At 42.2% G+C, this 21,821-nt stretch overlaps 1 protein-coding gene across 1 annotated transcript in view; it reads right to left on the bottom strand.

The window, feature by feature from the left end:
* The window catches only part of NUDT5 (nudix hydrolase 5), a 339,854-nt gene that overhangs the window by 140,530 nt on the left and 177,503 nt on the right, over nucleotides 1-21,821 (bottom strand). Inside the window, exons 3-6 of the mRNA XM_078654858.1 lie at nucleotides 19,920-20,002; nucleotides 7,472-7,539; nucleotides 4,847-4,899; nucleotides 3,170-3,277 (exon numbers count right to left, since the gene is read on the bottom strand). Coding sequence (XP_078510984.1) covers nucleotides 3,170-3,277; nucleotides 4,847-4,899; nucleotides 7,472-7,539; nucleotides 19,920-19,982 — 292 coding nt within the window. The 5' untranslated portion in view covers nucleotides 19,983-20,002. The remainder of the gene's footprint in view (nucleotides 1-3,169; nucleotides 3,278-4,846; nucleotides 4,900-7,471; nucleotides 7,540-19,919; nucleotides 20,003-21,821) is intronic.

The raw sequence follows: 21,821 nt of genomic DNA on the forward strand, positions 1-21,821 counted from the left end.
AACAATGATGTATTTAACCCAGATGTCTTGACTGGGGTAAATGTTTTGATTTGTTCTGCATTCCGTCCATCAATTGTGTGTCTTTTGCTTTCTCGCCCTAAGTGTACCCGGTATGCCTAGACGTGGGTCCTGGGCTCACTGTACCACTGGAATCAAGCTATCCTGGCTGATGCGGGGCGAAATCACGAAACCGGTCCTAGGATGCTAGTTTCCGGTCCAGAGAGGACCTGGCTTGGCAGTTCAGGCTAGACTGTTCCCATGAGGCACAGGGACAAGATCGATTTGCATATGGCCAGGTCTTTACTGGGGTGGAATAGTGAGCAAACGAATGAGGGATTTAATCGAGATGTCTGGGGGTGAATGTGAATGGTGTAGGAGAAATAGAATAAGTGGTCCCAGTCTGTTAGCAAGGGTCCTTTGAACGGACAGTGGTATTGAGTTAGGTGAACCAACGCCACTCAGGAAAATGGCACATATATTAGTTTCAATAGGTCCTAAATTCTGAATGGTGCTGTAAGGTGAGGACACCAACATCCCCCAAAATTGCAGCCAAGGCCACTGAATACACAAAGTAAATCCTCAGCACACGTCTGTAGTGTATCTAAACATTTATCTGCTCATTGCATGCATAAATATTAACACAGTAGTTTGAGTTTCTTGTTTTTCTTTCTTTATTCTTATAGTTTCTCTTCAGCCGACGTGTTTGGTCGCATACACTGGAAAATCGTCCTGCGACTTTCTCAAGGCTCTACAATCTTTGGTATATTCTTTTCTTATTTGGTGCCAATTCCAACCCCCAAAGGGTAAAATATCGGTCTTCTGCTTTAGAATCGGTTCTTCATTCAGGAAAGGTCTCCGTCTGACCAATCCATGAGCTCGTTCGGACAGCTCCGTCATCAACGTAGTCGGAAAACAGTTTTCGGACTATTTTGATGACAAAGCGGTCCGTCCTGAGCACTTTTACCAGCACTCCTGTCATCTACTTCTCTACCAATTTTTCCTTCCAAGATACTGCCTTCCAGTGCTGCTCTCTGCAAGATAAGGTAGTAGAACGTTAGACAAAGATCAAACAAGAATCGGTCTCCTAAGTGTGAGGTGGGATCATGGGTATAACTGAAAATGTGATTATAATTTCAAGGACTACCCATTATAACTCCTTGTTCCAAGTGAAATGTTGGTATGGCCGACAACTCTTCTTGTTGCCTTAATTGAGCCACCAATGGCCTGTCTGCTTTTTCATCGTGCTTGAAATATCCCACGTAGACTGTGAAGGCGTATTTCAGCTTAAGTGGTATATAGAGCATTATGGACATATTTGCTCTGGCTAGTTCTGGTCTTGGAGGTGATACCTTCAAGAATAGAACACAAACCGACAGCAGGCAGAGTTGAGTTTGAGATGAGGAAAATGAAGGCCAATTCTAGGTATCCTGCATTATGAACTGAAAATGGTACAGAACATATTTCCTTCCATTCAGTTAACAGACTGCATGCAAGATTGTGGCTCCGAGGATGTAAGTGGAAAGTATGAACTGCCACAAAAAATAAGCGAAAAACGTGTGGTCCAAATGGCAGAGATGTTTCCCATAGATGGATGTGATCTGTGTTTAAATAGACAGTGATCTCCTGAACTGTCGATATGGATACCTTGATTGGGACGAGTAACCAGAGGACCAAATCCAGCTTGACAGTTTACCGGCATCTTCCAGGGGAGAGGTTGTCAGACAGTGCAAAAGGCCACAGACCATATTCCGGCGTGTCGGAATGGTGCTACTGGCCACGAGCAGTCCCATATGGTCACAGTCACCAGTCATGCTGGGCCACTGCCACAGCTGTGTCAACCTTCCCTTACTAGGTGAGGTTTCTGTTCGACATCAGCAAACAAATCTAGGTCTCGCTGGCCACTCAAGGTTTTCACCAAATCATCTCGGGCCCATTTAAGTTGCCTCTGAAGGTGTGCAGGTGGCTTTAGCCCAGAAATGTCAGGCATCCTATGCTCCTCAGGCCTGAGAGTCACTTGTCCACAGTAGCCTTTGCTACCACCCCCTTCACTGCACCACTGAATGTGAAAGTCATTATTTAGAACTTTGGATCAGAGCAATTAGCAAAGGGATGGCAGGAGAGTCCATGTATGACAGCTATTTTAATTGTGGCCATGCCACGCTTAACAATGTAATCTTTACTGCCCTCTTGCATCGCTAACTCTTGCTCCTCATGTCACAGATTACACGATTTTATCACAAGTGACATCACTTACCACATTTTCGATGCCATCACTGAAGGTAGTCAACCCTACTACAGCCCAGAATCCACTAGGCTAAATCCTGGTCGAATCAATGTGCTCTGGGTGCAGGATCTGGCTTTGTACGAGCCCTCAGTTGAGTGTGAAAGGCCGCAAATCCAAATGCCTCTTTGAGCAGTGACCAGCAGGTTCTGAGTCTACAATTTTGTCCTGCACTCATTACCACTAGTCCCATCCCTCACTGTTGGTAGCCTGTAACTATGTTTTGGGTCTCTGGATGGAGTCCCTTCCTCAAACAGTCTTCATGGCCACACCTGTCTGCACAGCATAAAATGAATCCTAGGGCTCTACACTTGAGGGTCCACCAGCACATGCAACAAATTTGCTCCATTATGGGCTGGAAAATATGCCTCAAAAGTAAGCCCTTCCTAGTCTCAAAGCATACAGTAGTCCATCTAACCTAACAAGTAAAAGCTGTATGTTGTTTAGATCTTTCCAATATGAGATGCCCAGGTGATGTCAATGTGAGGGACACATATGGTATGGTACAGGTTACAGTCATCTATGGTCAGCAGAGAAAGGAATCAATGTGTAAGAACTGCAGAAGTTCAAAGGCTAGGCCTGTGCATGCTTATGGATGCTCCCAAATGAGCAAAGTGGCTTATAACCAACATGTAAACTCTATCATGTACAATGTATTGAAACAGAGACACAGATAAAGGAGCAATACAATACGCTCAACTTGTGGTCTACACAACCAAACAAAAGGTGAGCAAATGTTGATAGTTTTTTGCCAACTATGTCTCAGTTAAACATCCAGAAAAGGATGCAATAAAATGGGTACACTAATAAAACTTTCTGCTGCACAAAAGGAGAACTAGACATGCATTAAACTGCAGGAGTTTGATTTGCCACCATCTGAATACGTACCAGCAGGAAATTCTAAGCAGTAGCAACCCATTGGCGGTCTAAACTGTTTCACCAGCACAATGCATTCATAATGAAGGGTTCTTTGCAGCACTGGAATTATGGCTACACCTTGGACAACAAGAGAAAATGAAAGTCAATTGAAAAATCAATAAATGATTATCAAACTGTTGAAAACTGACCCAATTCACAAACCTTTTTATAGGAGTAGTTGCACCATACTCCTGCCTTAGATGACTTACACCTTTAAATTTAGGAAAACTGAAATATAATGGGTTGCAGCAAGAAACAGATTGTCAGAGCTGGAGGAATGTGTGCCCTTTCTGCACTTCTTAACAGGTACAGAAATACAAAACAGTGTATAAGGAATGATAATGATACAAGATGATGGAAACTAAAAACTATGCTACAGTTTACTTTTAGAGAAGCAAGTTTGTAACCGAATTATTTTTTTACCAATTACAGTGGTATTTACATATAGTTCCTTTAGTTCAATAGTTTTGATTGAATGCAAATGGACCAAAAATAGAGTGCACTTCATTCAAATAATTTGCCTAGTTTCTCCAATACCATTTGGCAAAGGACGGTGATATATATTAATTTCACAAGCTAGGATCGCCATTTTGGAGCTGGCAAAACTCAGGAGAGAGATTCCATTGGGATCAAGATCAGCTGTTCCTAGATTAACCGTAAAAAGAAGTTTGCTACTCAAAAAGGCATTGGCTTGGACTAGAAATACTGTGCATTAGCTAGAGTAGCTGCAAATCTGATACTGCAGCAAAGATACCTGTACAACACTTTCCCTACAGCCAGTCCACGCAATCAGCAATTATCCCTCGAGTCAAAGGGTGTCCTTACTTTCATACTTCCACTACAGACATATTTAATCACACCGATTTGGATAATAGTTGCCAATAAACAGTACCACTATGGTGGCGGTACCAAGCTCTACATTATATTGGGGGGGTGCTGTGACGGGGGATGGGGGGGGGGCTGAGGAGGGAGGAAAGGGGGAGTTTTATATAGCGCAAACTCGACCCGAGTGCTTTACATGAACACCAGTTGCGTTACGGCCGGACACATTAATTTTTTTGTTAGGAAATGGGAGATTAAGTGATTTGCCTAGAATCACAGGAGGATGAGCGTCCCTGCAGAGACTCAAACCCGGTTCCACATCTTCAAGGTCGACCGCTCTAGCTGTTAAGCAGCAATTCGCTTTAGCAGTGTTACAACTAGGACCAGAAACAATAACATCCCAAGATGCCCCTTCACTTTCTTTTTTGACTGCGCAATACATGAACTCAAACCGAGCCAATGATCTAAAATGTAATACACGTAGGCATTAAATGATTTGAAATTTTACTGTACTAGGGAAAAGCAATTTTGGAATGTTTCCAGCCTAGAAGGATGCATGTTTTAGATGTATATACCATAAAACAGCATGCATCGTAAGCAAAGATTTTCACAGAACTAACATCTGAACTTGTATTAAGCACTTTAAAGTACCTGCCCTTGACCTTTCAGATGGAGTTCATGTCTATTGAAGCATTAAAAAAGCTGCACTTCTCTACATCCATTAAAAATCCTACCTTCCAGTGTAAAGAAATCCTGATGAAAAGGCAATTAAATAGCAAGTCCATTACACTATAATTCTAACAAAAACCTTTGTATTCTAGTTACCATCAGCTAGGTTTCCTTCTTTCCTGGTGGTGCGTTTTACAGTTTCCCAGTTTCTGAAAATAAAAATTGAAAAAACTCAAGATGAAGAAAGTATATCAAAGCACAGTGACTTTTACAGCGGGGCAATCATGGTTAATTGAATACAGTATCATCACAATGATTATCCCTTTATTCCTTAGCACCTACAACTAAAATCTAACCCAGTCCATCGGGCTCTTTGGTATACATCTAAGTCGCTCACTCTCTAAATACAAAGCAATGTGAAGTGAGATATTAACATTCAAATAACATTATCACTGTAATACAAATAACTGTCTCATTGGTAAGCAACCTTTGATAAGGCATTTATCTGCTTGTCATCACATCTATTAAACTTTGGCTGAAATTATACACAATATTTCAAGAAATAGAAAGGGCTTAAGAATCCAATGTGTTTCATGTATTTAAGACACACGAGTAGGGTTGAGATTAAAAGAACTGCATTACAGAAGAGCCAACAAATCCATGCAGAACTCAGCATTTCATTGTACTCTACTCAACAAGGCATTGGTGGGCAGGCATACAGGAGTCCTGAGCTCCACTCCAGGCAGGATGCATCTCCTAGTGGAAAACGTCTTGGGAACTCCAATACACCCAAGTCCTGACATTGCACATTCTCAGTGGTGGCAAGCAAATGGAGTTCAGGTTCTCCCCATTCACAGAAGAGACATCGAGCCTGCTTTGGGTGTAACTGGTCCTCTAGATACATTAGGCACTAACAACTGAGTTCGTCCACTCTGCCTTCTAAGGTCCAGCTACATGGTACATCACCAGGAGGATCCTATGGTGGTTCAGCCATTTCTAGGGACATTGCGCCTTCCACCCTGCTTGTTGCAGCACCACACGGTAATGTTATCCGTAAGCACTTGTACCAGCCGCCTTGCTTTGTTGGATGGAAGGAAGGCTTTAAATGCCAAGCTGATGGCCAGCAGCTCTAGAAGGTTGATAATAAACTGGGCCACCCCCAGAGGTCTCTGATTTCCACCTCTTACAGATGATCACCCAAACAGAGACAGAACAAATCTCAACTATGGGTGGGATAAGAGTCTGCCGTTATTGTGGTACAGCAACCACAACTGCAGATCTTTTGCAGTCTCCCCCGAAATCTGGACATGGTAGGAGGTGCCCTTGATGTTGGGGCCACTGAGACTTCAAATCCCATTGAAGAGCATAACCAAATTGATAGAGTAAATATATTTGTTCTTGTTATCTAGTGCAATTGATAGTTGGCCCAATTATTGCTCAAACAGAATTCAAAAATATCAGAAGGTCTACCATACCCAGAGAGGTTTTTCATACCAATATGGGGCATCCCTTTCTTTAAAAAAAAACAAACTATGGTCACTCGTCTCGTTTAGGAGACAAATGTATTGTAGAACAGCTAAAATTGTAAATTGATGACTTAAACTGAAGCCTTACAACAAGTTAAGAAAACGTTCTCAAGTAAAATGCAATGAAAATCAAATTGAAAGTCATTTTACAGGATTCTCATACCAAGGAGGAGTCAAAGTGTCACCCTGGAAGATAGCATATAATGAATAATAGCATTAGTGAGTGATGACAGCCAGCCAAGAAAGGTTCTCTGTGCATCTCTGAAGGTTAGCAAGCTTTCATTGGCCTCTGTTTTGATTGATTTTATTAAGTAGCATCAAAGAAAACTATGAATAAACACACAGTACTGGTGCGTACTAAATACATTCAATACCTAGTAGGACACTGGCCTTCTAGAAATGTGCCAACACTAATTTACCAGGAATAGGCTCTATACGAATAACATATTGTACGTACAGTTTAGACATAGCACTTTGCCTGTACGTGCGGTCACCAACAAATGGGTCGGACAGAAAGAGGAGGGTTGTCCCGTATGCATCACACAAGAAGAAACAGAAATGCATGTTTTATTTTTCTGTCCCGGCTACCAAAATGCAAGGCGCTATTGGCTTGTGCAGCTTTGTCGGAACCTGGGTTTTGAGCACTGTAGGGAGGCTTTTCGGGTTTTAAAATATGATACATCGAAACCCATTGTGTTTGCTGTTTCAAGATATTTAAACACAATGTGGCGCAGGAGGTGGGCTTTTATTCAGAAGCGTAGAAATCTATAAAAAGTGTATCAGCAGCATTTTATAAATGTGACTATTGTGTGTATAATTTCTGTTAGATATTAATTTTTAGCATTAGACTATCTTGTATATAGAATTGTAAATAATATTAATTTCTTATATCTCGTCATTTTAAACTATTTATTGAAATATTGCTGCTATTCTCTTTAGCTGATGGTTGATTGCATCACATCAATTGACATACATGTTTTCCGCACTGAAATCTTTTATCCCTTCTTCCCCCCCTCTTGGCTAGTCGGTAAAACCTATTGTACCCGCTTCTAAATTGTGAATTCTATAGCAAATTGAGTGTTCCTTTTTAATCCTGATATATACTATTTTAATAATGTGTGCCATTTTGTGCTTGTGCTGACTTTTTATGGTCCTGATGACCGAAATAAAAGTTTTTGAAACGAAAAAACGAATAACATATTGCAAAGGCATTCACGTTCCCACTGACTAGCTTACTGAAAAAAACATACTCAACCTGGTTTTACCAGTGGGATCTACATATGTTGTATGCAGGACCTTCACCCACTTTCCTTCTGAAATGGTCTGAAAAAAATAAATAAAAAAAGATAAGAAAAAAATTAACAAATACGCATTATTAAAAGAATATTTTTAACAGTTTGATACAGAACAAAGGACAGTTTGCGTAATGCAAGTGCCATGCCAATCAAAGTGTTACAGGGGAGCGCTGATCTTTTCTTGTTTCTCAATACTAGAGGTCTGCACCACCAAACAGGAGTTCTTCACAACCCTGATATGATTTTCAAAGCACAAATAAAGTGCATTTGAACCTCACACATGTTAAAATGATAAAACAGTCCAGTCACGTAATTTGGGGGCTCATCCAGAATAGTACAGGAGGCAGGAGAGAATGGTTGTATGGATGGTTGTTTTGGAAATGTCTACGGGTGCAAATTTCAGCCACTGCTCTAGATTCCGCAGTAAAAAAATAGCTGGTTGAATGAATGACACACCGCTCAGCAAACTATACTGCATCAATGAAGGTCAGTATTTGTAATTGTAACAAAATTGAAACAAGGGTGGAAAGAGTTGTGAGTCAAGGAGAATCTGTAAGGCATATGCATGCAGCTTAACTGCTGGGATGCTTGGGAACTGGGTTTAGTGGAAGAAGCACTATCATTGGAAGCCAGCTTTAACTATCACTAAGAACTGATTTTTGTGTCATAACTTCAGAGTGTTATTCAACATTCATTTCTTGAATGTCTATACAGGACATGTAGGGCTCCTACCATTGATATGGTTGACAAATCACATTTTTAAATACTCATAGAAATTTGATATTATTAACTATACCAGACAGAGCCCTCCTGCTACAGAATAATGGACTAGCAAGCTAGACCATGGATTGAGTGCTCTGCCGACTAAAGCACCGCATGTATGACGATGGTGATGATGCAGCGAAGCTGCTGTGTTTTCAACTAGATTAATTCCTGAAATGATTTCATACAAGAGAGGCGCCAGTAGAATGGAGCATATGCAATGTTTGAATAATACTATTCATTCTCATTGCTCCTCTAAAAATTGGGATATTTACTCAAGTTGAAGTGTGCCGCGACACACCTCTGAAAACAGGGACTGTCTTGGAAATTCCAGGTTGTCTGGTCACCAGATTATCGATAAGCATACACCATTGTGGTATGTCCCGTCATTGGGGATTGTTGATTTTATTCCTTAGTTAAGATATTAACTGCTTCAGCGCTACCGCGTTTACCTGCTGTGCGCTGAAGAAGTATAAATGGCTTGTTTGTGACAAAGCCAGCTCGTCATGAGCGCAGGGCAGGTAAAACCCATGACGAGCTGGCTTTGTCATTAGCGTCGAAGGGGTTAAATAAGCCAAACCCAGAACACTCAAAATGATGAGGATGCCTTTTTTAATTTTTATTTACGGATCCAAGATGAATTGGTAAATTTAAAAAAAGTAGAGCCCCCTCCCTCCCAAAAAGCAGGTAAGAGAAGTAACATGGAGGGCTCAGGTGGGGGAAGCTACAAAGGGTTGGAAGCAAAAAGGGGATAGGGGAAGCATCACAGAGAGTGGGTAAGAAGCAAGAGAGAGAAAGACAGATCTGTGGATGGGGAGAGAAGCATATGCACAAGAGAGCAACCTGGGGAGAGAAGCACACGAGGGAGACAGCTAGAAAAACACGTGGACTCTATTGAACGGCTCAAGCAACAAAAAAAAGTAGTTCAATAAAAGTGAGTAGTGGAAAGACACAAGTAAAGAGGGTATGCGCCAGGGGAGATTCAAGCTGGACAAGGGAAACTACTGAATAAGACGCAAATCAGAGTGATAATAATGCCAGCCAATGGTAAGCAATGGGAGGTATTTGAGTTCACTGTAAGACCTGTTAAACTGCCCTACTCCACTCTTATGCAGTCCTGGGGCGAAGACTGTCCAAATACCAGTGATTGATGGTGTATCCTTTGTAAAACAAATGCTCTTTACTACATGTCAGACAATATTTGATTGTAATGGGATTAATGTAGGCACACTGTACAAGTAGTGTTCCTTTCTGCAAACTGCTTTGTCTTATATTACAAAGAAAAAACGCTCAGATATCTTAAGATAAGTTATGTATCTATATTACACAAAACCCTACTCTGCCATGTCACTGGCATTAATGAATGATGGTTTATTAACAATAAAATAAAAATCATATGATTGACTGACAAATGAAAACAAATCTGAAAAGGGACCTTTCAGCAGATACCCATCTTGGGGACAGCATACTAAGGGATACCCTCTACAGAATATTTTATGGACGAGAAGGAGTGCTAGAAGAATAAGATCAGTGGAACACAATAAGGATTACCAGGAAGTACTCATGACACTAAATTCATCCATCTTCCTGGTTACAATCCTCTATAGTACAAAACACTTGTGTATTCCTCTTGAATTAACACATATTTACTAAACTACTCTGCTGTGACAGACCCAAAAATTACCATTGCAACTCACATCAAGTTTTAGTGGGAGGTAAATGTGACCCAAGATGCACAAGTGCCAGCCTGACTAATGAGTATATCTATAATTATTTTTAAAATCACAAAAGTTAAAGTTATACTTAGAAAAACATATTTTCCCTATACAAACCAAGTTCAAACTACACAAACTATAAAAATTCTAAAGCTATAATAATTTGAAGGTGGTGGATAGATTTTAAATAAGTTATAACTATAAGTAGCGGGCCTTGTTACACACTTGTGAGAAGCTGGCCTGGTATACGATGTCCACTAATGTAAGTGGGCACCTTGTGCCAATCTAGACAACCCTTATGGTGATTTAAGAGGTCTTAGACTACCTTAGAAAGTTCTCCAAGTGGTAGCTGTGGCGAGCAGCCTTCAGGCTTAGTCCAGAAGGAGTGCAAATCAACTTGTTTTACCAGAATGCAATCTTATGGTATAGATTATGTGAAAAAGAATCACAAAAGGTATTTATAATAACTTGTATTTATTAGAATATACTCTCTAACAGGTTTAGACATCTCCTACCCGGAAATAATCACAATGCACACAATTCTTTGCAAAGAAACACCGTAAATAGCACAGTGGATCCCAGGGGGCCCGAACAATAAACTTAGAAAGTGGTATAAGAACCACTACTCTGGTCAAGACTGTGTCAAGAGAACTTAGAAGTGCTGGGGACCCAAGGAACCACCCAAGGTTAGTACATAGGGAACCCACGTAGAGTGTGGGAACACAACTGCGTGCTCCATACAACTCTATGGGTAAGTCGGAATTGGATTTTTACAGATTAAGGACCCTTCCCAGTGGACCCTGAGGAAATCCAGAGGAAGACAGAAGGTTGGAGTGCCACCCCACCCGTGGTTACCCTAGTACCCACGTTACTTACAGTGGGGAAGCCGTGTACGTAGGTGGGAAGCGGTGTTTGAAACCTCCGTCTAACTCAATTGAGGACTTCAGGAAAGTGCAGCTGCCGAAGGAGAAAGTGTACGGTGCAATCGGAAGGTGGATTCGAGAGGAGAGGTACCTGCAAGCAGAGGGGACATAGTCTGTCACTCAGGAGTGACCAGAGAGTTGGAAGACGAACGCCCTACGATGTTGGGTGTTGCAGGACGGATGACAATGACCTTGACTCTGCAGCTGTGAAGACCAGGCGACGCAGAGGAAGACCAGGAGCTGTCCCACATCGGATGTTGAGTGCTGAGGGGGTCGGTGTCTGGTGGGAGCAACAACAAGTCTTGGCAAAAGCAACTAACAAAGAAGTCGAAGAAGGTGAAATGTCCGGACCAGCAAGGGGAGTCAGGGCAGGCCTGAGCAATCGGAGGAACCCAAAAGAAACAAAAGGTGACCCTAAATTGGACCCACAAGCAGGAGGCACTGGCGTCGTGAGAGGACCTCATGCAGCTCACTAGAAGATGCAGGCCACGATGCACACGATGCAGTGGGGCTGAAGATTCTGGTCACTGGAGGTGCTAGAGGTTGGAGCTATTTGGAACCCGAAGATCTTCTTGTAAGGAAGCCAACAAACCTTTACAACTGCAAGTTGGCACGGTGCATAGGGGTTCAGATGTCTATGATGCCCACAGGCCTTGGAAGGTTCCAGTATGGTGCACAGACTGGAAGGGAGACGGAGTAGAGCCCAAACAAAGTCCATAGTGCCCGGACAGTAGAAGAAGAAGTGGTGTCTGATCTGAATCTTGTCCCACAACGAATCAGGGGACCCTCCCAGGGGAAGGGTCTGCTTTGAACTGGACTATTGGAGGGGGACACCAAATGTGCCCCTCATACAGACTGAATGGCGCTGGCAAGCGCACCCACCCTGCCGAGGTACACTAAATTCTGTCTGGGAGGTGGTCACACCTCCTTGTGACAGGATGCCTATGGTTCTGCCTTCCGCTGCTCGAGCTTGGCTCAGCAGCAGATGGGCAGAATAGTGTCTCTGGTTGTCCGCAACCATTTTGTGCTGTCCAGGTCAAGACATTGTGATCAAGCCTGCGGATAATGGCGGTGCCATTGTGGTACAAGATGCAACCAAGCACAAAACGGAGATCCTGAACCAATTACAGGATGGAGTGAGCTACATGAGAATCAGATCGGACCAGTCAAAGGACCTTGCCCAAGAAATACTGACCCTCACGAAACATCGTCTTGAACAGGGCTTTCTAACCAACCTTGAATTCCAATATCTCAATCAGAAGCAACCTAGGCTCCCAACTATATACACCTTGCCCAAGCTCCACAAGGACACACAGAAACCGCCAGAACGTCCCATCGTTTCTGGATGTGCATTCATGTTGGAACCATTATGCAGATACATAGACTTTTTCCTCAAACCAATAGCAGAGGCAACGCAAACATATCCGAGACACTATGCAAAAAATTACCCTCATCGATCACTGCCGTTTTAACCCGAGTAGTCAACTTCTGGTGACTTGTGACAATGTGCCTCAACAATCTGCTCTATAAGTAATGGGTGGAGTCCTTGATCAAAGACTAGCACCTACATCGGTCCCTACAGAATTTATCATGGACTACGCATAGCAATGATGAAAATTGCCTTCTTTTTCCAAGGTCACTTCTATTTACAATCTATCGGAGTGGCAATGGGGGCTGCCTTCCCTCCGGACTTGGCCATTATCTTTATGGACCATTTCGAGAACTCTTTAATTTTCAATGAAGTACACTCATACAATGACAAAGTGACTTTGTGGAGAAGGTAGATCGACGATGATCTGGACTGATGACTCTACAGAACTTGGTATATTCCACTCCTGGCTCAATGAAAGAAGTCAAGATATCCAATTCATCGTGCACCCCGATTCCAATGAAATTGACGTTCTAGATATCACTATTCGGAATGAGGAGAATAAATTATACACCACACTATATCGCAAACCAGCTGAAAGAAATTCCCTCCTGAGATACAACAGCTATGATCCAAGAGGCCTCAGGGATAACCTACCCTTCGGACAATTTCTGTGGATCCGCAGGAATTGTTCCAAGAAGAATGCCAACAGGGACCAATCAGAGGACCTGAGCAATCGCCTGCTGGAGAGAGGTTACCCCAGGAGGCTGATCAAAAGAGCACAGAAAAGGGCTTGGTATTGTCCCCGGGAGAGCCTTCTCACACCCAAAGTGAAGAGAGATAGATCCATCCAAAGGATGATATGTGTCACCACTTTTTCCACGCAGAGCAACGCCATCAAGAAGGTTATCAACAGACACTGGTGTTTGATTTCGGATGATATAGAACAAGACAACCCACCGATGCACTCGTACAAAAAAAACCAAGAGTGTGAAACACCACATTGTGCATTCTTTCCCAGAACCACCGGCGGTGCCCTCTATTCAATCCATGTGGAATTTACCCCCAACACTTGGCCACTTCAAGTCCGGGCAGTGCAAGGCATGCCAAACAACTATACAAACTAAACAGTTTGTTTATCAACACCATGCAATTGACTTGAAATCCTTCACGAATTGCAACACTAGCAATGTGATTTATGGAATCTTGTGTTCCTGCAGTCTTATATATGTAGGACAAACACAACAGAAAATCAAAGCACACATCCTACAAGACTGTAGTCACATAAGATGTGATGTACAAGGAGTGCCCTTGGTAGAACATTTCAGAGCAGCAGACCACAGCCCAGATGAACTCCAGTGGATTGTTCTTGAGAAGACCTCTCTAGGCCCAAGAGGGGGAGAAATTGGGAAGATACTGAACATAAGGGAACGTAAATAGATGTCCCTTCTGGGCTCCATACAGAATGGTCTATACGAGTCTGAGGCCTAACTTGCTTGTCTCATACTGAAATGACCTCATACACCCTCCAGTTTCGACTCTGTATGCAAATATGAATGTTTCTAATGGTTCAGCAACTTGCTCATAATATAAGCTAGAAATGTGTTTAGGGTTCTCCTGTAATCCTAAAGAGCCTGCCTCGTTGGTCACCCACACTGTCCGTTTTTCAAAATGTGAGATAATATGTAAACCAGTGAGGTGATGAGGCACATGATGGTACGTTAGACTCAAGAACATATCTATAACCCTAATTGCTAGTTCCATTTGATGCGACATACTGATGCATAACGTGGTTTCTTTCTCGGTCCTCTTACGCAAGATACCATGGTGGGTCTAGCATACGATTGAGGCATAGTATGGACCATTGCTTCTATAACTCATTTTACAGACTCACCTCGTTTTAGAATTATTGTGACAACCGGATCTCCAACTTCATTTTGTCTGTATAATATACTAAACTGTTTTCAGGCAATGCCCACAAGATATTGAAGCATAACATTTAGAACAAAATTCCGAGTTCTGTTCTAATGTAAATAACGGTTGTCTAACAAAGTTCTGTACAATGCATTTTAATTTTGTAAGGCATCTGCAACCGCGACATTTATGTTTATTGTTATTTATATAATAGTCATCTGGCTGTGTCTGATGCTTAGTAATACCCATGTCTGTGGCCACTGAAATATCCAAGTCTGTCTTTCATGGCGATCGATATTTTACTTGGATTGATTAGCATTAGCATTTAGCGTCTGCCCTTTCCCGGCACACGTGCGCTTTGCTATTTAAAGAGCAAGTGACTGAGGCTCCGGTTCTCTTCAGACGAACGGAGACGTTTTTCACAGTGAGCGGTAAGCCTTTGAATGACACGATCATTATCCCGAGACACTCTGTTCTCCTTCTCAGTGTCGAGTTCGGTTAGGGAGAGGAGAGGGGTTGGCCTAACGGCTAAGGCGCTCGACCTCGGAAACTTGGTTCGAGTCTCGGTAACGACGCCAAAAACCCCCTGTGATTCTGGGCAAATCACTTAATCTCCCTGTGCCTAAAATGAAAGTGTATCCTCATGTAACGTAACTGGTGCTATGTAAAGCGCTCTGATAACTGATTCGGTTCGGTTCTAGTTCGCGCTATATAAAACTCTGCAAAAAAAACAAAACAAAAAAAAAACTGAATTTTCCCCTTTTCCCACTCTGCACATTATTCAACTACCGAGCATTTCTGCCCAACTTGACGGATTGCATAATTCTCCCGTCGAGCGTGCAGTCTGTTTTAATTTTAACCCAATGGTAGCCTTGGTGGTGTGGTCTACAGTCCTGATTTAGCGATTATTCTCACATTATATTTTAGAACTGAGGAGTCATAAGGCCAAGCAGAGAGTTTTGGCTTGGTGCCATTTGTTATTTACTCAAATAAGTGGATTGACTCTCCATAATCTCTTCTCCGCCTCATTTATTGGCAGGGGCCCATATCCTGCACTTTATCTTGCAGGGGATTATCTTTCGCTCTCTCTATCTTTCTTGGAGCCCACGCCACCACGCCCACAGAACAAATCCCAGTTGAGAGATGCTTATGGAAATATATGTGGCTCTGGCCCTTCCTTGTCCAGTCCTAAACTGATGTTTGCTTTAGTAGTAGTTGTAGTTCTCAAATGTCCCTCCTGTTCTCATCCTAGGTGACCCCCCCCCTCTTCCCTTTCTCCACTGTCCTGAGGAAGACTCCATCGTAAGGGACCAATAACCTACAATATTCTAGGGGTCGAAACGTTGACTTGTTTATTGATTGCCAGCTAGATCAACAGCGATTAATCACTGTGACACCGTTTCTAATCATGGCTATTTATCTTTTGTACATTAATTGGAACTGTAAGGCTTGACAATGAGCGGTGTGTCTGATAGGCAATGAATGTGATTTGCACTATACTTTCCTTACTAATCCCGCTATCTTCACTCCAATCACAATACTAAACATATTATCACTTTCTGCCTTCTCCTTTTACTACCCTGGGGGCACCATTTTTTGTCAATCTTTGGAATAACCTTGCGTTATGCTCAGTGTGATTAAATAACACTGTCCACAGAATATACAACGTGTCCTTTTTCAGGTGTTTTTGCATTAGTTTAATTTTGTGTTGTTGATGGATTTTTTATTGGGACCATTTCTTTCTATGTACTGTCCTATACCCAGATCCCAGCGACATAATTTGTATTTACCCTTTTTGTAACTGTCCAGGTCAAGAAGGCTGGTACCGGGAGCACTGAGAGCCTAACGGAAAGCTCTTCCAGTGCTTGGAATCATACCTCCTACACCATTTGGGGTGTTGGGGTATGATTCCAATATGTTTGACACCAAACATGATAGGATTCATTGCAGCCAGTTTCGAGATGGTCATCACGTAATTAAGCTATAGAAATGAGCCTTTTATCGGGCCCACCGGTGCAAGGGTTCCCCCTGATCTGTCCACTGGTCCTTAAACCAACCAAATAGAGATTGGCACGGAAGCTGGAATATCAAACAACAAGTTTATTAATCACTCAAAAGTGGGACTACCTCAATACAACACCCTCGGGCACTGTATGAGGTAGTACATGGAATACAGAAAGCAGGGGTCTTTTAAACCCAGTTTGTTGCACAGTAAGCATGTAGACTCAAATAGAAGGTACAGGCATACACAGGAATAGCTATCGACTAACATGGACCGATAGAAACCACTTTGTCAGCAGAGTGGGAGGGGAGACAGAACAGCTTACATCAGTTGGAACAGCCTGACAGTTACATTCTAAGACGGGTGCATTCTAGCAGCTACAGAACCTTACTGAGCTCATACATTGCTCTGGCTCAGTACTGAAGGAGTGAACTACAGTTGATGACTCAAGCAGAATAGAAAGGCAAGAAACAGTGAAGACAGAAGAATCACATGGCTAACAAAATCGATGCCACAACAAAAATGGCTTCAGCTTATGCTAACAGCAATTATCTGCGATTTCAACCACCCGGTGCCCCTCTATATAGTATATGGCTGCTCATGTAGGGCCACCCTCGAACTTAGAACCAAGCACCCTGCCTTCAGGAATGATAAGGCCTGCTACAGGGGTGACTAATTGGTTTTAAGTGCAGTGACCCTACATATTGGAAACCTATGTATTTAGTAAGTTGGTGCTAGCACCAACTTACACAGGCTGCAATGGCAGGCCTGTAGTTCCATTCTGAATGGTCTTCCATGGGTGGCGTAATGCATGCTTCAGCCCATGGGGGCGTAATGCATGCTTCAGCCCATGGGGGTCCCGGGCTGCCATTTTTCCCCCCTATCCTGCGCAACCCCTTCCCCTAATTATTTAAATTTGGTTGGTGGGAGAGGGCTGCCCCCCTACCCTTAACAAATGCTTTGGCAGCCAGAGATGGAGTCCTCGGGCCGAATACGGTTCAGGGAGGGAGGCCGTACAGTACCTCCCCTTGAAAGATGTGGCCCATTTGGGGTATTTTTAAACTCTGCGAGTCCCTCCAACCAAACCATCCAGATATGCAACTATTTTTCTCAAACCGAATGAACCGCTTAGAACTAAAATCACAAAAAGCACAATCTGTATACCACGGTCAAGCTTCCTGCCAAATTTGGTGTAATTCCCTTTTCAGCGTTTTTTGTGATTGAGCTTCTTAAAAAAGTCTATGGAAAACGAATGAGGATTTTTGTTTTCTGGGACCCTCTCCCTACCCCCCCCCCCCCCCCACCCCCCTCAGGCCCGGCTTGACCGATCATCCCGAGTATAGAGAGATAAAGGACCTTGTATCATTTGGAGTCAAATTGAATTCTGGGGGAAAAAGAAGTGTAACAATATAATATCAACTGTTCAAGGCAGAGTAGCCCTTTAAGAGCAACCTCAGAAAGTAGGTGGGGGTCACAAGGAAGAGAACGTTTAAATTCAAAACTTCGAGTGGGCATGGTTTAACAAACTCCAAGAAGCCACTGCAAAGCTCGGAGAACCAAAGAAAGATCCCAAGATCGGGCACAGGAAAATTGTATTACATTAGCAAGCTCAGCAAGCCATTATAGATGACATAAGAGATGTAAATATCACCACAGGCTCCTCTGCCTCGATTCCCCAACACAGATACATACCTTCTTGTAAGAACTCCAGAATTCTAAGGGGACTACAAGAGAGGGTAGCATCTACTATGGATCCCCACCACCACAAAAAGCCACAGTGAAAATCATAACAATTAAAGGCTGTAGGTGCCTCAACTGTAGTAATGCAGAAATGTGAGCCCCAGGTATGGATCCATACAAGATTTTCAGGCAAACCATTATGTAAATGCTTTCCATTTAGATTCACTTTATGTGCATTTACCTAATGTGGGGATCAGATTTGGATCCGGCCTTCTTGGGTTTATGTAGGACACTATTTTGTAAGAGAGGGCTATTTCACTAGACAAGTGCCTCTCCTGGAGACCAATCCTTTCATACGGTTTGGTGTCAACCTTATGCAAAACAATTTTTGAGATAAAAACCACCCACTGTAGAAAGGCAGACAAACCAGGACTTTCTCATACACACTGAAACTATTGGGATTTTGCCTGGGGCAACACGCTATTTAGCAAACTCGCCTCAGCAGATTTTGTGGAGCTAGTTCTCAGTTTGACTAATCCATTTGTGGTTAAACTTCAGATACTAAACAGTTTATGTAACCTGTAACAGAGATGCTGAATATTTCAGTATGGTGTTTTAACCTCGGATTACTGGTGCCACATGACGCCTCCCTGTGGTAATGGTGTGAGGTGGGGGTATGTAATAGAAGGTCCTTGTGATGAAGTTAACATCTTGTTCAATGTTCAATGACAAAAATGAGGGAATGTGAGGACTAATAATAAACTTTTACAACAATCTAATTTCCTGTTGACTTTTGCAAAGTGCATGTCTGGGCAATAAAGTAAGAAATGTTAGGTAAGATTTTATGAGGTTTTTTTTTGCAATTGGTACCTGTCCATGGTGGCTGTGGTCATTCTGAATGGCTCAATGGGGGGTTAACATATATGGCAAGGTTTCTCGTCAATGGTGACCAGAGGTGGAACGGTGAAATATATGGAGTAAGAGATATAGGTGCTCTTTATGCAGAGAAATAGATCATGTACCTCCTGATTGATGGAGAGGAGAGTTGGCTGTAGGGCCGATGGAGAACATAACTTAAAGGCTGGGGGTAAACATAGGACTAGAAAAGATAATTTGTGAATCATCTACAAAGAGATAAGAAAATCCAAAGAATGGTATCCAAAGGAGGAAATGACACAAAAATGTAGTGTAGAGAGAAAAGGCAAAGGATCCTGGACCGAACTCTGTGGAATGCTAACTGGCAAAGCATTTGGTGACTGGAATGAAGATTGAAAAGATAGAAGCTCAGCTCTTTGTCAGTGACACAAAGAGTGATAAGGGCAGATAGCAGGGTAGAATGGTAAAAGGTAGCGAAAAGAACTGAGAGGTCTGGGAGTATCAGGACAGAAGAAATGTTGTTAGGATAGGCGGAGGAAATTGAATTGTTGAAATGGTTAAAATCCAGTAACAGAGGAGCGGACAGACTGAAAACCGAATTATAGGGGGTATAATAAGCTGAAAGAGGTGAAAAATAAGGAGATACAATTACAAATCAGACATATCAAGACTGGAGAAGAAAGAAAGTTGGGAAACAGACTGTTAAGACAGGGTTGATGGGTTAGCAGCTGGTTTTAAAGACAGATTAGCTGAGCCATCTGTTGAAGAAAGAAATTGAGCAAGACAAGACATGAGAGATGGGGTTTTGTCAGTCTGGGGACTGACGTCCGATTGTGCGGAAGAGGGATTAGTAGTTTTTCAAATGTGGATCAATTCTACATAGGATGTGAGCTGCCAGGTCATAGTTTAGGGTTATTGACTTACAGGACTGACGTAGGGTTTGGTCTGAGGGTTGTATAATGAAGGCCAAGACAACAGTAAATTCAGAAGAAGAAAAAAAAAAACAAAGTCTGAGGCAGAGAGAGAAGAGAGTTAAGGCAAAGAGTAGGGGTGCAATGATAAGGACGTGAAGCTAAAGGCGATTAAGTAACGGATGTATGTCTGATCTAACAGTCGAACATATTTTCAAGATCTTATTTGTATGAAATACCAGCTATGAAAGAATACCTCTTCTTTGATGATTTTCTCTTTTGTACCGACAGAATGCTCTCCACATGCTTCATGTTCCATTTTCAGATATAATCCTCAACCTGTGCACATCAAAAGTGGGCAAAGTCAATTTGGTTCAATAACAATTAAGATGTTAATGCACTACAAACGAAACTGCGGTACAATTCACAATATCAGTTGTATAAAACATACTTTGGTTCGAAATTCCATTCAGATTACGGATATGCACTGTAGAGAAAGAACTTAAAGTCAGACTCCTTAATCTACAAGAACAATCTTTGTTGAAAAAGCACTTCTCAACATAAATGCATTGAAATGAAGAAGAAACAATAATTGATCCAAAGACACGTTTAATTTCCGTCCAACATGAAAATCAGGTAACCAACGAAATGTTCTCCCCGCTCCCTATATCACCGCCTATCCATTCAAATCTACACATCACTCGCGGCCGCACCAGCTGCCAGCTCACTACGGCACACACACGCGGCACATTTAAATGCATACAACTCACAGTACACACACACACACACACACACACACACGCGCTCGACACTTTCAAATACATACACTCGCACGCGGCAACACAGCAACCACTCAACTCACACGCGACTCATTCAAACAACACACTGATATTATTCCAAGTTGACATGTGCGCGAGAGCGCCCATGCCAACTTCGAACAATAACAACATAGCACACAGCTCCCTCCTTTTATATACATTTTTTTTTACTTTAGCACAAAATCTTTAAATCTGGTAGGTAATCTATGAGTCCTTGAATTCCTCACCAATCCAGCATGGCTAGAAGTCCCAGATACATTAAATGAATTAGAATTGGAATCACCAAAAGTATTTATGTCTACATTTGGAACATCTAAAAACACATTTGAAGACTCATCATTTCCAGTAATTTCCTTGCCCCTAAATTTAGATACCCTGCTAAAGTTCCAAACACTGCCATCTTCCACACGAACAGCATTCTTAAATACTTCAATTACTTCCACAGGATCAGACCATTTAGACAATCGTTTATGCAGAAAAGTACCCTTTTTCAACCTTACTAAGTCTCCAACATGAACAGATACATCACTTAAACTTTTGTTCTTCAACAAATCATCTTTCATTCTTATTTTGTAAGCCTCAACCTTCCTACGATTTTCTTTAAAATCAATTTCAGCAAAATCAGACCATGTCTTATCCTTCTTCCTTAACCACCATGGTACTAATTCTGTACTAGGCTTGGCTAAGTAACTCGAAAGGAGATAATTGTGTCACAGCATTGGAAGTTGTTCTATATGAAAGCAACATTGATTGAAGAGCCTTATTCCAACATAACCCACCTTTAACAGCCAATTGAATGGCCTCCTTAACCACCCTGTTAAACCTCCCAATTTGACCATTCGCTTCCGGATGGCAGGGATGTGGAATTCCTATAGCTCGATGCCCAGGACATATTGTTTGGGGTCAAGGGCAACAAGTTTTAATGTGTATTTTGTCGTTGGGACAAGTAGGCCCACCCCCATGCAGAACATACCCTTTGGCTGCCAGTTTGCAGTAGCACATTAAGGGCCAGGGAAGGGCACTGCCTGAAGTTAAGTTATTATTTGTGTGCCTATGTTAATGCTGTTTAAACTTGTATTCATGGTTCATTAATTGAAAGCCTTTATTATTGGGGTGCGCGCTCTAAGTAAATGTAAGTTCTGACTGCACTACTGACAGTGGTTACAGTATAAAAATGTGTACTCACGGTTTCAAAGTTTAGCAATATGAGGCTATGCATAATGCTCCCAGAATGCTCTCTGATTAGATGCAAATATTTGTAGAAGCTTGAGAGCAAGATTAATGACTCTTTGCTTTCAAAATAAAATGTTCCTTAAAAAAATGAAAGTAGGAAAAAAACA

This window comes from Lissotriton helveticus, chromosome 1_1 (genome assembly GCF_964261635.1).
Source record: "Lissotriton helveticus chromosome 1_1, aLisHel1.1, whole genome shotgun sequence".
Lineage (NCBI taxonomy): Eukaryota > Metazoa > Chordata > Amphibia > Caudata > Salamandridae > Lissotriton > Lissotriton helveticus.